The following is a 20036-nucleotide window of genomic DNA, read 5'->3' as shown; positions in this document are numbered from 1 at the left end:
TTATGTTATCAAATAAACATTGATTAAGCTCCTACTATGTGCCAGGAATTGTGTTAAGTGCTGGGGATAAAAAAAAAAGACTGTCCCTTCCCTCAAGGAGCTTACAATCTAAATTGGGGGAGACGACACACAACATGAAGCTGAGAAGGGGGAAGGGGGGCGTTGAGGAAGAAAAGGTACCTGGACAGTGGGGCTTGATCAGAGCAGAGTCAATTCTGGCATCACAGCTGGTGGAAGCTTTGGAAGTGGATTTTAGATCTACCCTTCAGCTCTTCATTCTGGGGCTGGTGAGGTGAGACCTAAAGCTGATGAAGTCTCTGTGCGAGGAAGTTTCCTGATGCTGAACTATTTTCCATAGGAGCGTGATTTGCTTGGATTCAGGTGATGGTACATGAGGAAACCGAGGCCTTGAGAAGTTAACTTGCCTAAACAGTCACTTAGCCAGTCCTTGTCAGAATATGGGCTTGGATCCATTTTCTCCTTGCTATGAAATCTGTTCTGTTTTCCTCTTTTCCTTTCCTCTTGTATGTAATAGGTACTTAATAAGTGCTGATTGGGTTGAATGCAGCTTTTAAGGATTATTAGGGCAGCTTGATAGAATGCCAGGCCTAGAGTCAGGAAGACTCATCTTTCTAAGGTTTAGGTCTGGCCTCAGACATACATGAAGACTTGAACATGACTGAAACAACTGAATAACAACAGTAGATTATACACAATATTGTCATTTTCTAAAAATCAAGAATTTATAAATATTAAGCAAAGTATCAAGTTGTACAGATGAGCAAAATTTGTGTAAGGCTAGGTAATAATTTTGTGATGCATGTGTTGATAAATGAGATCTCTCCTAGACAAGTTATATAGCTGAGAATATGTCTAGTGAGTTTGACTTTATTTACATAGTCATCATCTTTGTTAATTAGGAGTTTTATTAATATGAATTTCTTTTTTTTCAGGTGGAGTCATTCATTTTAGATCAGGATGATTTGGAAAATCCAATGCTGGAAACTGCTTCCAAGTTACTTTTGTCTGGTACCGCTGATGGTACAGACCTCAGAACTGTAGATCCTGAAACACAGGCTAGATTGGAAGCTTTACTTGAGGCTGCAGGTACGTGTTTGGATCTTGAATCTTGAATTAACTCTTGGATATATTCAATCATTAAGAACAGAGTATTTCTTTAACAATCTTTTCCCCTTTCCAAATCATACTTTTAAATTCTGTTTCTTTTCCATAAACATTTTCAGTCATCAGCATTGTAAGTTCAGAAATCAGTATACTAAATATTAATGCTGTTGTTGTTACTCATATTGAAATGTGCTTTGATTTTTTTTTTTGAATTGATGCTTTTAAAAATTTGCTTCATACAAAGTAAAAGCATAAGATGTCAAGTCTTTTGTGAAATGATGATAAACATTTTTGGTAAGAGGAAATCCATGTCAAATTTCTAAAGAAAATTGGAATAAATAGATATTTGAGCAATTTGAGTAAAGCAATTCAAGCTACTTAATGATGGATAGCTGTGTCATTAGGAAGCATGACTGACATAAATACTAGCTTTGAGTGACCACTTTTTTAGGCACTACCCAATATTATTCTATTAATCCTCAAAACAAGTTATAATTTTTTGTGTTTTTTTTTCCCTGGACTCTTGATTTCTTAAAGGAAACTCTTCTAGAGAAAACTTCTATTCCCAATGAAGACTCTTTCAACTCTGCAGTTTATAGTCTTAGAAGGCTTTTGCCCCACTGCTCCTCTCTTTGCAGATTGTTCTGTTGAAGTTTAGCCTGCCTTGTCTCTTGCCTTTCTCTTTGGAGGAACACACTGACTTTTGACCAATTTTGTTTGCATTTAAGTAACTTGATTTTCATTTGTTTTTTGCTTTTGATGTGTCCTGATCGGCCTGGTAAATCACCACGAAGGAATTGGCAAATTATCTACGGCTGATGGTAAAGCCTTTGCAGATCCAGAAGTGCTCCGGAGGCTGACGTCCTCTGTCAGCTGTGCCTTGGATGAAGCAGCTGCTGCCCTTACCCGCATGAGAGCCGAGAGCACCGCCAGTGCTGGCCCCACAGACAAGTGAGTGCATAAGGGACTCGTGGTTCCGTGGTGTATCCTGTTAGATGTGGCCTAATTCAGTACACATAGGTGATTATTTTTGTAAAACATTCAAATACATCCTAACTGAAAACATCACCGTCTTCAGTTTATGTTGAAGTTATATGGAAGAATGGGTTTTGGAACACTAAGGAAGCATGTAGAGAAAATGTGGTTGATGCCTTTTTTCTTTCACATAATTTCTGACACCAGAAGGTCCCACTTTAGTTCCTCTTAGTCTATAACTAAATATTCCTCTTAAGGAACAATCATCTGTAGATGTTAAGTTGTATTTTCTAATAATAACCTTAAAACTGTTGGAAAAGTGATAGAGTGTTTTGAGAGTAAGTAAAAATAGCCTGTGTGGAAGGAAAGAAGCATATTAAAAACCTTCTTAGTTTCTGTAGCAGTTTTGAGGACTGATATTTCTCTCTTAAAAAAACCCTTCCCTGGCTGAAGATCACTTGGGTGGAATACAGAAGGCCGGTTTTAGGGAAATGGAGTGGGAACCAGAATTTAGATAAGAGTCCTGGGACTTTGTATCCTTCTAAAGAGGTACTTTGTCCCACCTTACTGTTCAGAGTGATGATAATGATTGGTTGGGTGGGGTGGGATGGGGTGGAGGAAGGACCCTTTTCATTCCTTGAGGGGTGTGTGGTCCAAAAAGGAACTGAATAATCTCTTCATTTTATTGAGAGGCCGGGCTCCTTACTATGTTGTACTACAGTCCCTTCCCTCCAAGGATCATATATTCTGAGGAAATAAGCATGGAAACAAATACGTACACACAAGCTGTAAGGTCAGTTGGAGGTCATAGCATGGATGGGGCTAGCGACCATTGAAATCACGAATGACTTCTTGCAAAAAGGTGGGATTTTAGCTGGGACTTGAATGAAGCCTGTGTAGCCAGGAGGTGGAGACGAACGAGCGAGGAGAGCGTTCTGGGCCTGAGAGTCAGTCAGTGAAAATACTGACGTTCTGCGAGGAGGCCAGTAGCAAGGCATCCTGGAGCACACATGGAGGGGAGTGCAATCTGTGAAGACTGGAGAGATAGAAGGGGGCCGGGCTATGAAGGGGGCTTTAAAAGCTGACACGGCACGGTGGAGAGAGCACTGGGCTGGGGATCTGAGAGACTGATCTTTATGAGTTCAAATCTGGCATCAGGTACTTATTAGCTGTGTGACCCTGGGTAAGTCACTTAGCCCTGTTTGCCTCAGTTTCCTCATTTGTAAAAACAAGCTGGAGAAGGAATGGCAAAACCACTCCACTGTCTTTGTTAAGAAAACCCCAAATAGGGTCACAGAGAGTTGGACATGACTGAAAAAACAGCTGAACAGCAAATCAAAAGCTGAACTGAGGATTTTATGTTCGATCCTGGAGGTGTTGAGCCATTGGAGTTTATGGAACTGAGGAGTTCGGCTGGGGCGTGGGCCATGGATGTTCAGTTGAGTAGAGGGAGGCCAACCAACGGGCTGCTTCGGTAGTCTAGGCACGAAGCTGTGAGCTCCAGCTCTGGCATGGAGGGAGAAAAGACGGGGCAGCGTCTGGGGTGGCAGCCCTGTTCTTTACTCAGAGAAAACCTTTCCAGCCACACTGACAACTTGATTATCAAGTAGGTGAATGCATCAGACTTGAACCTGCTATTACAGGAAGCCCAGTAATCAGCTAACTTTTCTATTGTAGCGGGATGGTGCCCCATTGATCCGTCTAGTTAAAGATGTAGACTGATGCTGCTTGGCTGTGCGCTCGCAGGGCCTGAAAGCTAAATCTCAATATTAGGAAGAAAGGGGAGGCTTCCAGCAGACAGTCTCCATAGACAGACTGCTAAATTTCTTTTCCTTTTAGTTTGACTACCTACTTTATTTTACCTATAATCTTGTGAGCCTTCTAGGAACCCAGGCCATGAAATTCACCAGCAGTGTCAGTGTCAGAACAGAGAAGGGGGCACATATGAAAGATGTGAAGGTAGAATCAGCAGAACTTGGAAGCGGATTGGATATGAGGGGGTGGGGGTGAGACAGTAAGGAATTGAGGAGAACGCCTGGGTCACTGACACGGGTGGCCGACTTGAGCAGTCGGTGGTGCCTTCTGCAGTAACTAGGAAATTGGGAACAAGGGAGGTTTTTGAGTGAGGGAAGATGCGAGTTCAGTTTTGGATGTGTTTTGTGTCAGATGTTTACAGGACTGGATAAATTAGTCTGAGAATCTTGTGCATGGGTATGATAATTGAGTCTCGGGAAGCTGATGATCTCCCAGGAAGATAGAATGCGGGGAGGAGTGGCCTCCAATCAGAACCTTGAGAGTGTGGCCTGAATCCTTCTAGGACACTGAGTAGTGACTGGTTTTGCAATGTTAACTCTAAATCTGTTCTAATGTGATCTTTTCCTTGTTCGAGATTCCTGTTAATGTTACCTCAGATCCTCTGGAGTTAGAGAGAAATATCAGTGGTCATTGGGCAACTATTACCAATTTGAGCATCTAAGCTAGAAAGTGTTTCCATATTTGATTAGTATTAAATTTTTAAAAAAGTATTTCTGTCTTACGCCTGAAACAGAGTACAGTATTAATAGTTTTTCTTCAACACTTGAAGTATTTTTTTCCACTGTGTATCAGAATTTCTTTTGAAACTTCAATGAAACTATAAAAAGGATTATAGAATTGTTTACCATATTATGAATATAATCCATTTTGAGTAGTTTACCCATTGCAGGTGGAACTTTTCCTCTTGATCCCTTTTTTCATCATCCTATTTGTTTAATTACCTATTCTGCTTCTGAGTAGGTTTGCCTTCCTCCTTTTAGCGTTGTTTCTCATTCCTAGTTTAGCATTTAGAGGTTACTGCCCTGCCATAGTAATGATATAACCCTGAGGATCCTTGACTATGGTGCCTGCTGGGATTAACCAGATTGAAGGGGGGGAAATGAAGGCTTTTGTAGGGTATATTATAGTGCTGATTCTAGTAGGTGGAACATAATAACAATATTTTTCGAGTATTAACATTGACATAAATTGCACCCCCCATTTTTGTTTAACAAAATTGGTTAAGCAGTATATTCCAAATAATAAGTGTTGTAGAATTTTTTAAGCTTAATGTTTGCACTGATTTAAAATGCCTTTTGCATGCTAGCCTTTTATTTACAGATTTTTAAAAATTTAACCATTTGCTTGAGTCTATGCATTACTAAGTTGTTACATTAGAGTAAGCCTTGCATATAGGGGTTTTATTTTGCATGTAGTTGCCACACATTAAAATTGATTAGAGACCCCAAAGAGAAGATACAGGTGCAGATATGAGGAAATGTGACATGTCTTGATTAGGAAATATTGACCTCGTGTTTTTTAAAGAAAAACCAGGTCGTGGTAGAATGTGGGCATTCACAAACTAATTGTGGTCTGTGTCACATGATGAACTGTCTAATTTGACTTGGGAAAATAATGTATCTCAGTATGCTTTGTATATGGTAAATGCTGAAATTTCTTCCTTTAATAGTCGCAGTTTGGCAGAAGCCTGTTCAGAAGGAGATGTAAATGCTGTGCGAAAGTTGCTAATTGAAGGGCGAAGTGTGAATGAGCATACAGAAGAAGGGGAAAGCCTTCTTTGTTTAGCTTGCTCAGCTGGATATTATGAGCTTGCACAGGTTGGTACTTTGAAAGATGATAGACTGTCATTTTGTTACCTAGCTTTTGTTTATTAAGTAACTATGAAAACTTCCCCTTTTCCATTCTTTTCTCAAATAATTAAATGTTTAACTAAATTTTGCACCGGTAATAGGCACCTGTTAATTAAATGCTCAAGAATTCCAAATCAAGTACTTGGACACTTGCTGTTGCCAGCATAACCTTGTAATGCTCTTTTCCCTCCAAGGTTTTGTTGGCAATGCATGCTAATGTAGAAGACAGGGGCATTAAAGGCGACATCACACCTTTAATGGCTGCTGCTAACGGAGGTCATGTAAAAATCGTGAAATTGCTGCTGGCTCATGGGGCCGACGTCAATGCACAGTCTTCAACAGGTAATGGTTATCTCTTGCTCTGCCTTCCAGAAAGGTAACAGCCTACTATAGTAAGCACCTGCTAGGTTCAAATGGCCATTACTAATAATGTTCCTTTTACTCAGTTTGTTTCTTAAATTGCCCACATATTTAACATAAACATAAAATTGTTCAAAATATTAAAATAAATTGCTTTCAGAATATGTTTTGAATACAACTGCTTTATATTTATTTATATTTATATATTGAAAATTGATTTACCAGTGATGGAGAACCTGTGTTTTGGGGCTTGTTTTGGTAATATGTGGAGAACTTGTTTCATCTGTTAACAGGTCATTTGTTCTTGATTGACATACATTCCTGAGGGCCCCTTAGCAAATTTCTCCTCTAAAACCCTATGGTTTTGAAGAGATTTGAGGGGAATAAAGATGCCTAATTCCATACTATATAAAACTGTGGCCCATAATGCTGTGATAAATGTTGCTGAAACTTCTTGCTCTTAAGTAATATTTTTTGGCCAGATTATATAATTTTTAAGGTCCAATAAGTGCTAATTTCTCCAGAGAATGATTTTGTTTGACCATTTCTTGTATTTCTTTTTAGAATTATTTCCCCTGTGTTTGTGGGGTTTTTTTTAAGCATCAAAACAATCCATAAAAGATTCACAGGCTGAGATATAAATTAGTAAATATAGTTTCAAACGCTGTTATTTTATATCAAAAGAAAATATCGTTTTGATGCCTTGTGAGACTTTTAGTCCATGTAAACTTTGACTAGCCTGAGGTTATCAGTCATTAACCTTCCATAAAGTAGCAGTGTCTTGGAAGAACAGTATGAACTGTTGTGTGTGGTTAAAGTCTACAGAATCTAGTCAGTTTGTACTAGGTGAGTAACTTTCTAATTAAGACAACAAAGACTTGGTGAAAGACTAGCCTGTAGGACTTTTGTTGGAAAAAAGATGAGCTGTTTTTGCCTTTTCTGAAGCTGACACTTTTTATTCTCAGATCCTGAGGACACTCTCCAGTTTTCCAGGTGTATCTAACTTAATTATAAGCAGAGAAGAATTTAGGTAGTAGATTTTTAAAAATCCAACGTAATTAGGGTATAAGACTGTGTTAACAGTAACATTTCCCATACCCACACATAGGTAGGTAGATAGATAAACCTACTGTGTCAATTGCTTTGTTTCTTGTTAAAATTTTTTATTTTAATTCACTTTTTTCTTAGTAACTTTCCTCTTTTTTTCCCCCTTACTAAACTAGGAAATACAGCACTCACATATGCCTGTGCTGGAGGCTATGTAGACGTTGTAAAGGTGCTCTTGGAATCTGGTGCTAGTATTGAGGACCATAATGAAAATGGTCACACTCCTCTTATGGAAGCAGGAAGTGCCGGTCATGTGGAAGTAGCCAGGTTGCTGCTGGAAAATGGGGCTGGAATAAATACGCATTCCAATGAATTTAAGGAGAGTGCACTTACTTTAGCTTGTTACAAAGGTAGAGTATACAACCTTTATTTTAGAAAAAAATGAAAATTTACTTTTGATTTTTCTGGTATCAGATTATTTTTAGTAAAGAATAAAATTAAAGCATTTGCCCCCTATAATATAGAGTTACTTTGTAAATAAAGTGCTTGAATTGGTTCTCAGTGAATGAAAATCGCTTAAAGTATGGATTCAGGTACAGAATTTACTTCACTTTCTGTTGATCAAAGGCAGACAAAACACAATGGAACTAATATATGGACAATAAAAATTACTGAGCATTTTTTTTTTTGGTGTGGCAATAGGTGTTAAGTGACTTGCCCAGAGTCACACAGCTAGTAAGTGTTAAGTGTCTGAGGCTGGATTTGAACTCAGGTCTTCCTGACTCCAAGGCCAGAGCTCTATTCACTGCGCCACCTAGCTGCCCCTACTGAGTGTTTTTAATTCTGGTCATTGTAGCCCATAGCATAAAATGGCCACGCATATTAACAATATATTGCCTTAATTTCCCAGAAGACTTAGAAGTTTAGGTATAATAATAACCCAGAGTAGCCTTTTGGTAACTGTGGGCATATAAATGGCATTGAATGCTGAAGTGTGGTTTGTTTGTTTTTTTTAAGACTATCCATTAAGAGCTGAAGATCCAGAGGTCATTGACACTCAATATTAGTTGGTTTTGTGGTTCTTTGAATGTGCTCATTGATTCATGATAGTTGCAAAAACTGAGTTGCTTTTTATGGGGAAAATGAGAATCAGTAGGGAAAGGAAACAAAAGAGATAAGAAAAAAGAAAGTGGAAGGGAAAAGTCAGTTGGCTACAAAATCAGTGACAGTGACTTTGGCACGTATTGGAGCCTTTGACCCAGAAGAAACGGGCAAAGCTCTTCAGTGTCTAGGCATGTCCTTAGCACTCACAGGTATCTTGGAGACAGCTGTGATGAGATGGTAAAAGCCCAGAGCTGGGAGCCAAGAGAACAGTAAGTGTTCTAGTCCTGGCTCTGCTTCTGACCGGGCAGTCACGCCTGTGACCCCGAGTCACTTCGCTTCTTTTCATTTCGGCTTAGACCTGATGTTGATGATGGTTGAAGCAGCTCTAAATTCTCTAATTCTGTGATTTGGCCTGTGGAGTGGGCACTGTCAATACTGGACAGTTTTGCTGGGTCCAGATAGCACTGCGCCCCTCCCTGAGGATATCATTTGGCTCAAGGGCGCGCTAAATACCACACATGGCATTGTAGCACTGACAAACATAAATATTGAGAAAGAGTCTGTCTATAGCATTGGAATAAACAGTTGTCAGTAACTCCAGTGTCTAGGTAGCATATTGTTGGGATGGATCAAATCTCAATTTTATTTGGCAGACCCTCTCCAAAACCAGTCCCCAAACAACACTGGGTTTGGTAAACTTGGTGTGAGAAGATGACAGTTGTTATTCACTGTGCAACAGCAGCAAGCTAGAGTAGAATTCAATAAATACTTGCTGATATTATTGGAAAAAGCAGCAAAGTGAGGTTAGAGTTACTGTAGAATCCACACCACCTTTCTTCTAGTGAAAGGGCAGGGGCAAAAACACAAGTTACTGTTCTTAAGGGAAAAAGATTTCTATATGCAAAATACAAAAGATTTTTAGGGCCAAATGTAGTAGAACTCAGCCATACAGGTTTTCTGACCAGTCAATGAACTGGCATTTCAGACAAATTAAGATGGATTATTTTAAGCCTGGCTGTAGCTGGTCGAGGTCAGTTGTTGAATAATTTTGTGACTTTCTCAGAGAACTCTTTACATTGTCTCTGCCTAGAACAGTGATAATGAAATCAATCTGTTTTTGGTAATGCTTCCCAACTTCTGCTATGGCTCGTGCTAGAAAATGAGTTGTGGCTAGGCTGTGCTTTGTCTTTAAATAATTTTAAGCCTGAAATGTTAAGGGAGTGGAGCAGTCATGACTATGAATAATTTGAAAGTGACCGAGGCATTGTGTTGGTTTTGTAGGAATGAGGATGTTCTGAATTTTGCAAGACAAGGCAAACAATTGAAAAGAAACTTTTCAGAGGGTTAAGACATGCACCTTGAGAGAAGAGATTGCTTTTGATTTAATTATTAATTTTAAAGGAGATTAGCTATTTTATGCTGCACTGCAATAATAAAACTGCATATTTTATATTCTACCTTTGTGAGAATGAGATAAGTAGCTAAAAAAGCAAGTTTGGCAAGGGACTTTTTTGTGTGTGTGTGTGAGGGGTTAAGTGACTTGCCCAGGGTCACACAGCTAGGAAGTGTTAAGTGTCTGAGATCAAATTTGAACTCAGGTCCTCCTGACTCCAAGGCCAGAACTTTATCCACTGCTCCATCTAGCTGCCCCCACAAGGGACTTTTTATAAAAAGCAAAGGCTATCCCTTATGATTAGTATGCCTTTGCGCCTTATCACCTGCATTGACAACTTCCACAATACAGTATAATTACCAGTGTGTGACTTAATTGTAAAAATATCAATAAATATTTATTAAGCACCGACTGTATGCCAGACACTGTGCTGTAGTACTGTCTTTGTTAAATAATGTGGGAAATTGACTCATTTAGAGCTGTGGTCCTTAAGTCAAGTGAATGAGGGATTAATTTTGTTTGCCTTTTTACACATTTTAATTATTATTTCCTGTGATGACTATATTAGGTTTAGTAATACTTGAATAGGGTTATTTGAGTCTTTTTTTCTGGAAATTAATAAATATTATTTCAAAATAATTTGTTATTCAACTTACAAATGGAGTGTGCTCCAAAAGTTCATTTATATATTGGTTATTTGGGATTTCAGATGAATTTTTGTAGCAACATAGTGTTAAAACAACGTTAGTTTCCTAGACTATTCCACAAAAGCCTCTTGATGTTCTCATGTTTAGTTGAAATTATAACATGTCTAGCACTGATACTGAAAGGCGGCCAGGAAAGAGAATGATATCAGAAGGAGAAATCTGCTCTGACTTGGACTTCAGTGGCAGCAGAATAACGAAGGTGTTGGTTGAGAGCAGAAGTTTGACTATTTGTAAATTATTTGTCTCTACCTGACTTTGCTGCTCTTTTAATTAAATTCTGAATTTAAATGAAAACTCAACTGCTGAAATAAACTTAATGGCAACTGTTATTTTTAATTTATTTGTTCAACTTATGAGTGACGGGGAATTATTTTTTAAGTAATTTGGTTTACTTTTGATTTAGGTCACTTAGAAATGGTGAGGTTTCTGCTGGAAGCTGGTGCGGATCAAGAGCATAAAACAGATGAAATGCACACTGCCTTAATGGAAGCCTGCATGGTAAGACTGGTGAAACGTATATGATACACATTGATTTTGGTGGGTTAGGGTGAAACCTGTCTAAGTCATTGAACATGCTGAATGTCTTTGCTGTGCAAGAATCCCATCAAACTATTGTTAGTTTTCTCATGGTATTATTGTATAGGACTAACCCAGGTAGTCTGGAGATTTCTGTTATGACCTAAGTACAGTTACAGTTTGCTTCTAGCCAGAGAACCTCATATGTTCCCTTCTCTTTAACTTGGATTATTAATAACAGATTTGAAACTAGGAAAGTTTTGGAAAGTGTAGTCTAAATTGGGCTATGATGTCAAACTCTCCTATGGAATAACCACAAGAAACTTTCTTAATCATTTGAGATCACAAAATTCATAATTAAATGCAGTTACAAAAAATATTACATTTAGTTAGACAACTTGTGGACCATGAAAGGACAAGATGTAATGGTGCCTTTTTGTTTTCTTTGGTCAGGGGCTTTTTTTTTTCCTGTCTTTGTTATGCTTAGGAGCTTACAAGTATAGAGGGTCTTTGTGATTCCTGGTTTTTTACTGCAGGCCTACTTCTCTCTTGGTGGGAACAAGACCTCAGAATACTGCACTTTGGACAAGAATCCATGAGCAGAATAACCTGTCCATTTTATATTCTAGTCCACCAGCTGCTGGTAGGTCAGCTAATACTGACTCAGATCCTAAGTCCCTCCTGCACATAAATTGGGCCAGACAAAGGACTCCCTTCTAGGGTCCCAGAGGAGGTACAACATGACTATCCTGTCACTATGACAGTTGCCCCTTGACAAGGCCTACATCTACAGTGCTGGGGGCCTTGGGCTGAGTCACAAGATGTTCATTCCATGCCCTCTACAAATTAACACCACCCTGTCTTTCCCGCCTTATCTTATGGCATGCCTTATACTCTAGCCAAATGTCTACTCACTGTCACTAAACGCATCCTGAACTGATCTCCCATCATTTCTTTATCCTGCCTTGTTCGCCATACCTGGAATAGCCTTTGAAATTCTGCCTTTTGTCTTGTTGAATGATTACCCAGTTTGTAAAATGCCACCTCTTCCGTATAGCTACTTTAGATCCGTCCTTTTGTTAATGACATCCCACACAGACCTCAGCTATCTGCACAGGGCAGGGACTGTCTTTGGCTGCTTTTCGTATTCTCAGCACAATGCCTGCTATGTAGTAGGTGCTTGTAAGAAGAACTTATTGATTACTGATTGAAAAATTGTAGAGATAAAGTCAAGGTCTCATGACTTGATTGAATGTGATTAATTAATGTGAATGAATTAAAAAGAGAAAAGATTCAAGTATGCTCTAGAGGTAATAAAGGAAGGTGATGAGGAGGATGGTGTTAATGCCTATTACGAGGTAAATTTTGAAGGAGTGTTGAGTTCAGCGTTGAACATGTTGAGGTTATGGTGATCCAGCAGGAAGTTTCTCTTTGGAGACTTGAGTTCAGGAGAGACCTCAGGGCTGCATTTATAGATTTGGGGATCATTTATGTAGAAGTATTAATTGAACCCAGAAGGAGCTAATGAAATCTTTCAGAGAGTGTAGAGTAAGAAGTAATAAACAGGTTTCAGAATTGAACCTTAAGGAATAACGGTTATGCTTAACGGCAGAGAAGATGCATATTAAGCTAGCCAAAGAGACTAAAAGGAGCAGTTAGATAGAGGAGAGGAGAACCGAAGAGTTCTTTGTCACAGGAGCAAGGAAAGTGAGGAGGGAGGGAGTGGTACAACGATGTCAAAGCAGCAGAGAGACCAAGAATAAGGCCTGAGAATTGGAAGAGGCTGTTGGATTTAGCAGCAAAGAGGTTGTTGGTGACTTGGGAGATTGGGGGGTAGGGGAGGGAGTGGAGATGGGAATGGGCCATAGTGAAGACACTGGAGAGAGTTAGGATCAGATGAGAGGGTGGTTGCTAAGGGTCTGTCACACGTGAAGTGCTAGATCACTGTTAGCTGCTGCTGCTGCTGTCATCACCATCGTCATCCTCTTGGAGAGGAGAAAAATAAGACGATAATTTGAGTAGGGATGGAAGATTCAAGGGAAGATCTTTTTTCAGGTTGCAGGAGGCATGAGCCTGCATGTAGGTAGCAGAGAAATTTGATGGAAATGTTCTTTGCACCTGTTTTTTCAGGATTTTCTAAATACATTAATATGCATTCATCTGCGTCTTAGACCTTTCATGAGTTCAGATTTTTTTATCCTGTTTCCTCTCTTCTTCTCTGCCTTCTCGCTTTATCTGGATGGAGCATTCTTATGTTCAGTACTTTTTCTTATAAAACTGGCCAGTCCTCGTGACCATTGTAGTGTTCCCCACTTTACTTCTTCTCTGGTCTCGTTCTTGCAAGAAGTTCAAGCAGCCAGCGTTGCACTGGTTCCTCCATTCGGTGACACAGTGCAAAGAGAACTGGATTTAAAACCGGGAAACCCAGCCCATTTATGACACCAGCTGTTTGACCTTGGTCAAGGCGCTTGTCCCTTCTGGGTGTCATTGTGCCTATGAGTAAAATGAGGAAACAGGACTGGGAAATCCTCTGAGGTCTCTCCAGCTATGAATCCTGTGATAGCTCAGGGTTGGTTTGTTTGGTTTTTTTTTTAAACTAATATTTTTTTTCCAAGGCAGTGGGGTGAAGTGACTTGCCCAGAGTCACACAGCTAGTTAAGTGTCAAGTATCTGAGGCCAGATTTGAACTCAGGTCTTCCCTGAATCCAGGGCCGGTGCTGTATCCACTATACCATCTAGCTCCCCTGTTGGTTTTTTTTTTAACTTGGAAAAATGTTTTTGATATCTTTTGTTTTTGCATCCTTTACGTTTTCCAGTATGATCATCACTACTCCCTTTTCCAGAGAACTATCTCTTAAAACAAAGAATAAAAAAGTCTCATAAACTGACAAGCAAATCTGAACAGTATATTTTGCATGCAGTGTTCCTTGTCTTTGTAAAGAAGCTGAGGAAGTGCCTTCTCTAATCTCTTATTTAAGAGATTCAGTATAATTTAACAGCACTTAGTTTTTCTTTTTTCTTTTTATTTAAATTGTTGTTGTTTCTGTTTGCTGTGCATCAGTCTAAGTCTTCTCATGTTTCTCTGTATTTATCATATTCATTATTTCTTACATTCATGTACCACAGATTTTTCTTAGGTAGAATTTGTTTGGTTTCTAGTTGCTAAAAATGCTACTATAAATATTTTGGCATGTAGGGCTTTCTGTCTTGGAAGGGGTAGGGTATTGGGGTCCTTGGGGTATCTCACTGCCTAACAGTGAGATTTCAGTAAGAGGATGACATTTTAGTCACTTTCTTGGCAAAATTTGAAATTACTTTAAATCTGGTTGATCAAACAGTTGGATCAGTTTGCATTGCTGCCAGCAGAGTACCGTCAAGCATGGAGTCTTTTTTTTTTTTAATTTATTTATTTGGAATTATCAACAATCACTTCCGTAAGCTTTTGAGTTTTAAATTTTTCTCCCCCTCCCTCCCCACTTCCCTCTCCAAGATGGTGCACAATCTGATATAGGCTATACACATACATTCCTATTAAACATATTTTCCCATTAGTGATGTTGTAAGTAAGAATTAGAACCAATAGGAACCACTAGAAAGAGGAAACAGAACACAACTGAAGAAAAAAAAGAGCAAATAGTGTGTTTCGATCTGCATTCAAATTCCATAGTTCTTTCTTTGGATGTGGATAGCATTTTCCATCATAAGACTTTGGAGATGTCTTAGATCCTTGTATTGCTGAGAAAGGTCAAGTCTATCAATATTAGTCAGTCACACAACATGACTATTACTGTGTACAATGTTCTCCTGGTTCTGCCCACTTCACTCCAGCATCAGACCATACAAGTCTTTCCAGGTTTATGTGAAGTCTGCCTGTTCATCATTTCCTATAGCACAACAGTATTCCATTACATTCATATACCACAACTTATTCAGCCATTCCTCAAAGGATGGGCATCCTCTCAATTTCCAATTCTTTGGCTGCCACAAGAAGAGCTGCTGTAAATATTTTGGTACATGTGGTTCCTTTTCCCATTTGTATGATCTCTTGGGGACATAGCCCTAGGAGTGCTGTTGCTGGGTCAAAGGGTATGCACATTTTTATAGCCCTTTGGGCATAGTTCCAAATTGCTCTCCAAAATGGTTGGATCATTTCACAACTCCAACAATGCATTAGTGTTCCAATTTTCCCACATCTTCTCCAACACTTACCATTTTCTTTTTTTGTCATCTTGGCCAATCTGATAGGTGTGATGTGGTACCTCAGAGTTGTTTTGATTTGCATTTCTCTAATCAATAACGATTTAGAGCATTTTTTCATATGAGTATAGATGGCTTGAATTTCTTCATCTGATAACTTTGCCTGTTCATATCCTTTGACCATTTATCAATTGGAGAATGACTCATATTCGTATAAATTTGACCTAATTCACTATGTATTTTAGAAATGAGGCCCTTATCAGAGAGACTGGTTGTAAAAATTCTTTCCCAGTTTTCTTCTTTCCTTCTAATCTTGGTTGCATTAGCTTTGTTTGTGCAAAAACTTTTCAATTTAATGTGATCAGAGTTATCCATTTTGCCTTTCATAATGTTCTCTATCTCCTGTTTGGTCATGAATTCTGTTCTTCCTAAATCTGATAGGTAAACTATTCCTTGTTCTCTCAGTTTGCTTACAGTATCAGCCTTTATATCTAAATCATGAACCCATTTGGATTTTATTTTGGTACATGGGAACGCATTGTTCTTATGGGTTGCTAGGTGGCACCATGGTGCACAGAGTGCTGGGCTTGGAATCACAAAGACGCATCTTCCTGAGTTCAAATCCAGCCTCAGATACTTAAGGGCTATGTGGCCTGGGGTAATTCACTTAACCCTGTTGGCCTTGATTTCCTAATCTGTAAAATGAGCTGGAGAGGGAAATGGCAAACCACTCCAGTATCTCTGCCAAGAAAACCCCCAAAAAGGGGTCATGAAGAGTTGGATACTACTGAAATGATTGAACAAACATAAAATCCCTGTTCTTAAAGACTTGGTATGTTGATATTGATTTATTTTTGCTGAATGACCACAGTTTACTCCCTAATTTCCTTGGGGAAGAGGGAGGGATTAGTGTTAAGGAACCATTCTCTTGAGAGGCGTCACCAAAAACTCTTCCTGAACCCTTGGGGCTGATCCAGGCTTACTATCCTCTGAACTGCAGTTCCCTGCTTCAATGAGATCATTCTTTTCCAATCTGCATGTCTTAGTTATTCTGAACTGGGCCTGACTCAGGCAGGTAATGAGATACCCAGAGGTCATTCAGCAATTTACAAAAAGATTTATTTAGGCAAAACCTTGGACAGAGTGCTTTGCTTGCGATATCCCAGTGGGGAAAAATAGTTTCTGACTGGAATTCCAGGAAGTGAGACAGGAATTCTTCTGCTGACTGAGTTCTTACCTTTTGATGGATATTGTCTTTGAGAATACTACCATAGACATCTTCAATTTTAATCAAGCATGATTTTCTTCAGACATTTCCTTTCTTTCCTGAAGAACCTACAAGGACTTATACTGTTTAGTTCAGTATTCAAGGCCATCTATCATTTCAGGCTACATCTCCCAGTGTTTCAGAAAAGGAATTTTCTGCTGCAATTCTGAGTCTTCTTTATGTTCTTATTCTGTTTACTTCCTTTGGTGCTGTCCGTTTATGCTTACCCCTTTACTTGGAATGTTCTTCGTCTTCTTCACGTATCCAGATCCTTCCACATTTTCAGTGTTCATAATAAATCACAAGATTTTGAGAGTTGGAAGGACCTCTGTGGTTATCTAATCCAACCTTTATCTGAAAAGGATAGCTGTTGAAAAACCTTCAGGGCATGGTGATCCTTGGGTCCTAAGTCTGTCCTCCAGTTTGTTAGCTGTTTCTTCCAGCTTTATATCATATCCAAAATTGATAAGCATTTCATCTGTACCTTTGTCCTTGTCATTGCTAAAAGTGCGAAGCAGCACAGATCCCTGGATACCGCCTGCCAGGTCTGCTCTGTGCATCCTCACCAGGTGTCAAAGCAGCCCTCTGCACTTTGGAATAGCTGTAGGTGGGAAGTTTTTCCTGACATTAAATCCACATTTGCTTCTTTGTAGTTTCTACTTCCTGCTTCTGTTTGATACCTGCTTGGTTATTTAAGAAGGTTATCATTCTCCAAGTCTTGGACTTAAGGTCCTGCAGCATCTTGATGTTTTGGAGGTTTTTCAGCTTAAATTGCAGTATCTGGCATTCGGCTCGGTACTCCAGGTGAAGTCTGAGTTGGGCAGAGTACCAAGGCGCCATCACTTCTGTAGGCATGAGGGCGATGTCTTTCTTAGTGGAGCCCAAGATCCCATGGATTTGGTTCAGGTGTCATCTCACAGTGAGACTGCAGAATATTAAAACCCCCTAATGCTTTTTCAGTCAAAAGTTATCAAGCCCTGCCTGCTCCATCTTGTACTTAGAGAGTTGATTTGAACTCAAGTGTAAAACTTTACCTTTGTACCCATTGAATTTCATTTTATTTGATTCAGCCCAATGCTTTTACCTGTCAGGATCTTTTTGGATTCTAACTCTGGCGTCCAGCTTTATTATGTCACATCCAAATTTAATGAGCATTTCATCTATGCGTGTCTTTATCCATGTCATTGCTCCAAATGTTAAACAGCACAGGGCCAAGCACAAATCCCTGGATACTACTGCCAAACCTGGTCTATACTTCATCATCTTCTCCATAAGAATAGCTTTTCAAAAAATGTAGAGTATGTGGACATTGTCTCCTTTCATTTGCCAGTTCAGGAAAGGAAATCAGGTTAGTATGATGTAGCTTGTTCTTGATGAAGGCACACACTTTGTAACCATTGCTTCCTTTTCAATGTATTTACCAATTATCTTGTTAATGTTTTATCCTAGGATCTTCCTGGGATTTTAATCATATTCCAGTCAGTTAAATTACACTTCAGAGCATTGGGCATATGAAGAGAAAGGCTGAAAACAATCCCTGCTTGCAGTGAACAATCTAATTGGGAAGACCAGTGCATATAAAAATAAGTATGGAATAAATATGAAGTGAATATTCAAAGTTAAGTACATGACAGTTGGAGAGAGAGGGCTTTAGCTGGTAGAGCTGTATTCCATAGGAAGAGAGGTGCTCTGTGTAACTCACTGACTTTTCATTTCATTTAAAAAATTCCTATAGCATTTAAGCACTGTCACAGATTTTTGCGTTTGGTAATATACCACCTAGCCTTTGGTTGTTTCTTATTCCACTGTTGTCTGCCTGGTCAGATTGTATTCTTCTTTAGTGTTAAGCCATATCTTCTAATTCTTTATTTCTTTATTTAAAAAATTTTATGAATTTATTTTTTATTTTCAACAATCACTTCCATAAGCTTTTGAGTTTTAAATTTTTCTCCCTCTCCCACCCCAAGACAGTATACAGTCTGATATAGGCTGTACATATGCATTCCTATTAAACATTTTCACATTAGTCACATTGTAAGAAAGAATTAGAACCAACAGAAGGAACCAAAAGAAAGAGGAAACAAAATAAAACAGAAGAAAAAAAATAGCATGTGGTATTCTTCGATCTGCATTCACACTCCATAGTTCTCTTGGATGTGGGTAGCATTTTCCATCATGAGTCCTTTGGAATTGTCTTACATCCTTGCATTGATGAGAAAGGCTACGTTTATCAACGTTAGCAATCGCACAACATGGCTAATACTGTGTGCAGCGTCCTCCTGGTTCTGCTCACATCACTCAGGATCAGTCCATACAAGTCTTTCCAGGTTTTTCTGAAGTCAGCCTGGTCATCATTTCTTATAGCACAATAGTATTCCATTACATTCATGTACCACAACTTAGTCAGCCATTCCCCAGTAGATGGGCATCCCTTCAGTTTCCAGTTCTTTGTCACCACAGAAGGAGCTGCTATAAATATTTTTGTACATGTGGGGCCTTTTGCCATTTTTATGATCTCTGTGGGATACAGCCCTAGAAGTGCTGTTATCAAAGGGCATGCACATCATGTCTTCTATTTCTTTGGTCCACTGCCTCCTTTTCCTCTTCCTCATGCCATATAGTACCAAGAATATATATTTAATATAAGTCTTGTGGACTTAAATGTCATATTAAATCATATGATCTAATATTGATCCCTGCTCTTTACTTGAAGTGTTATTGGGTTAAGATAATACAATTATAGAAAACTATTTAACTCAGAACTTTTATTCTTCATATTAACTATATCTAATGCTCTTCTAACTTCCCCCCTACTTTTGTGCCCAGGATGGCCATGTTGAAGTGGCCAGGTTACTTCTTGATAGTGGAGCACAAGTCAATATGCCTGCTGATTCATTTGAGTCCCCACTGACGTTGGCTGCTTGCGGGGGCCATGTGGAGCTGGCAGCGCTGCTCATCGAGCGAGGAGCCAACTTGGAAGAGGTCAATGATGAGGGTTATACACCACTCATGGAAGCAGCTAGAGAAGGGCATGAAGAGATGGTGGCCTTGCTTCTGGGTCAAGGTAGGTATAATCTCATAAACAGGCGAATTGTGAAAAAATATAAACTAGAAGTTAATGGGATATTTTAAGACTGTGAACATAGCAGATTTCTGTTGCTTTCTCTATAAGAGTTAACTCAGTAAGTAGTTTATAACATACTTAAGAAACTCCCTGAAAGGGAGTTTAATGCACATGGGAAAAGTTTTGAATTTGGAGTCAGAAGATGGAAGTTCAAATCCTGGCTCTGCCATTTACTTCCTGTCTCACCTTGGAAAAATCAGTTAATCTTTGTTCCTTGAGAGTCTTGAACTAGATGATTTCTCTGGTCCCTTCTGACCTTGAAATCTAAGATCCTGTTACCCTATGACGCAGTGTAATTCACTTAAACCATCTGAAGGCTTGATATATTCATGTTGTTATTTCCTCCCTTCCCCCTTGCATTATTGACATTTTTGATAATACTTCATTTTGACAAAAGAAAAAAAGTAACTTGAGGTTTAAATATATTGAAAAATATAAAAAAGATTGAAAAATCTTTATTTCCACGCTGATACAGTTTTCTTTTGTCACTGTGGCTAAATGTAAGCTCTTTTGAAGTTCACTCTTGAAATAAAGGCTGTGTTAAGAACATATTTTC

At 38.9% G+C, this 20036-nt stretch overlaps 1 protein-coding gene across 1 annotated transcript in view; it reads left to right on the top strand.

The window, feature by feature from the left end:
* Nucleotides 1-20036, top strand: part of ANKRD17 (ankyrin repeat domain 17) — a 150348-nt gene that overhangs the window by 60120 nt on the left and 70192 nt on the right. The window contains 7 exon segments of the mRNA XM_020988492.2: nucleotides 954-1107; nucleotides 1920-2076; nucleotides 5585-5732; nucleotides 5960-6107; nucleotides 7349-7582; nucleotides 10780-10874; nucleotides 19183-19420. Coding sequence (XP_020844151.1) covers nucleotides 954-1107; nucleotides 1920-2076; nucleotides 5585-5732; nucleotides 5960-6107; nucleotides 7349-7582; nucleotides 10780-10874; nucleotides 19183-19420 — 1174 coding nt within the window.

This window comes from Phascolarctos cinereus, unplaced genomic scaffold (genome assembly GCF_003287225.1).
Source record: "Phascolarctos cinereus isolate Bilbo 61053 unplaced genomic scaffold, phaCin_HiC Scaffold_9;HRSCAF=440, whole genome shotgun sequence".
NCBI classification, from domain to species: Eukaryota; Metazoa; Chordata; class Mammalia; order Diprotodontia; family Phascolarctidae; genus Phascolarctos; species Phascolarctos cinereus.
Note: the sequence above shows the minus strand (reverse complement) of the source record. Positions and strands in the feature narration are given on the sequence as shown.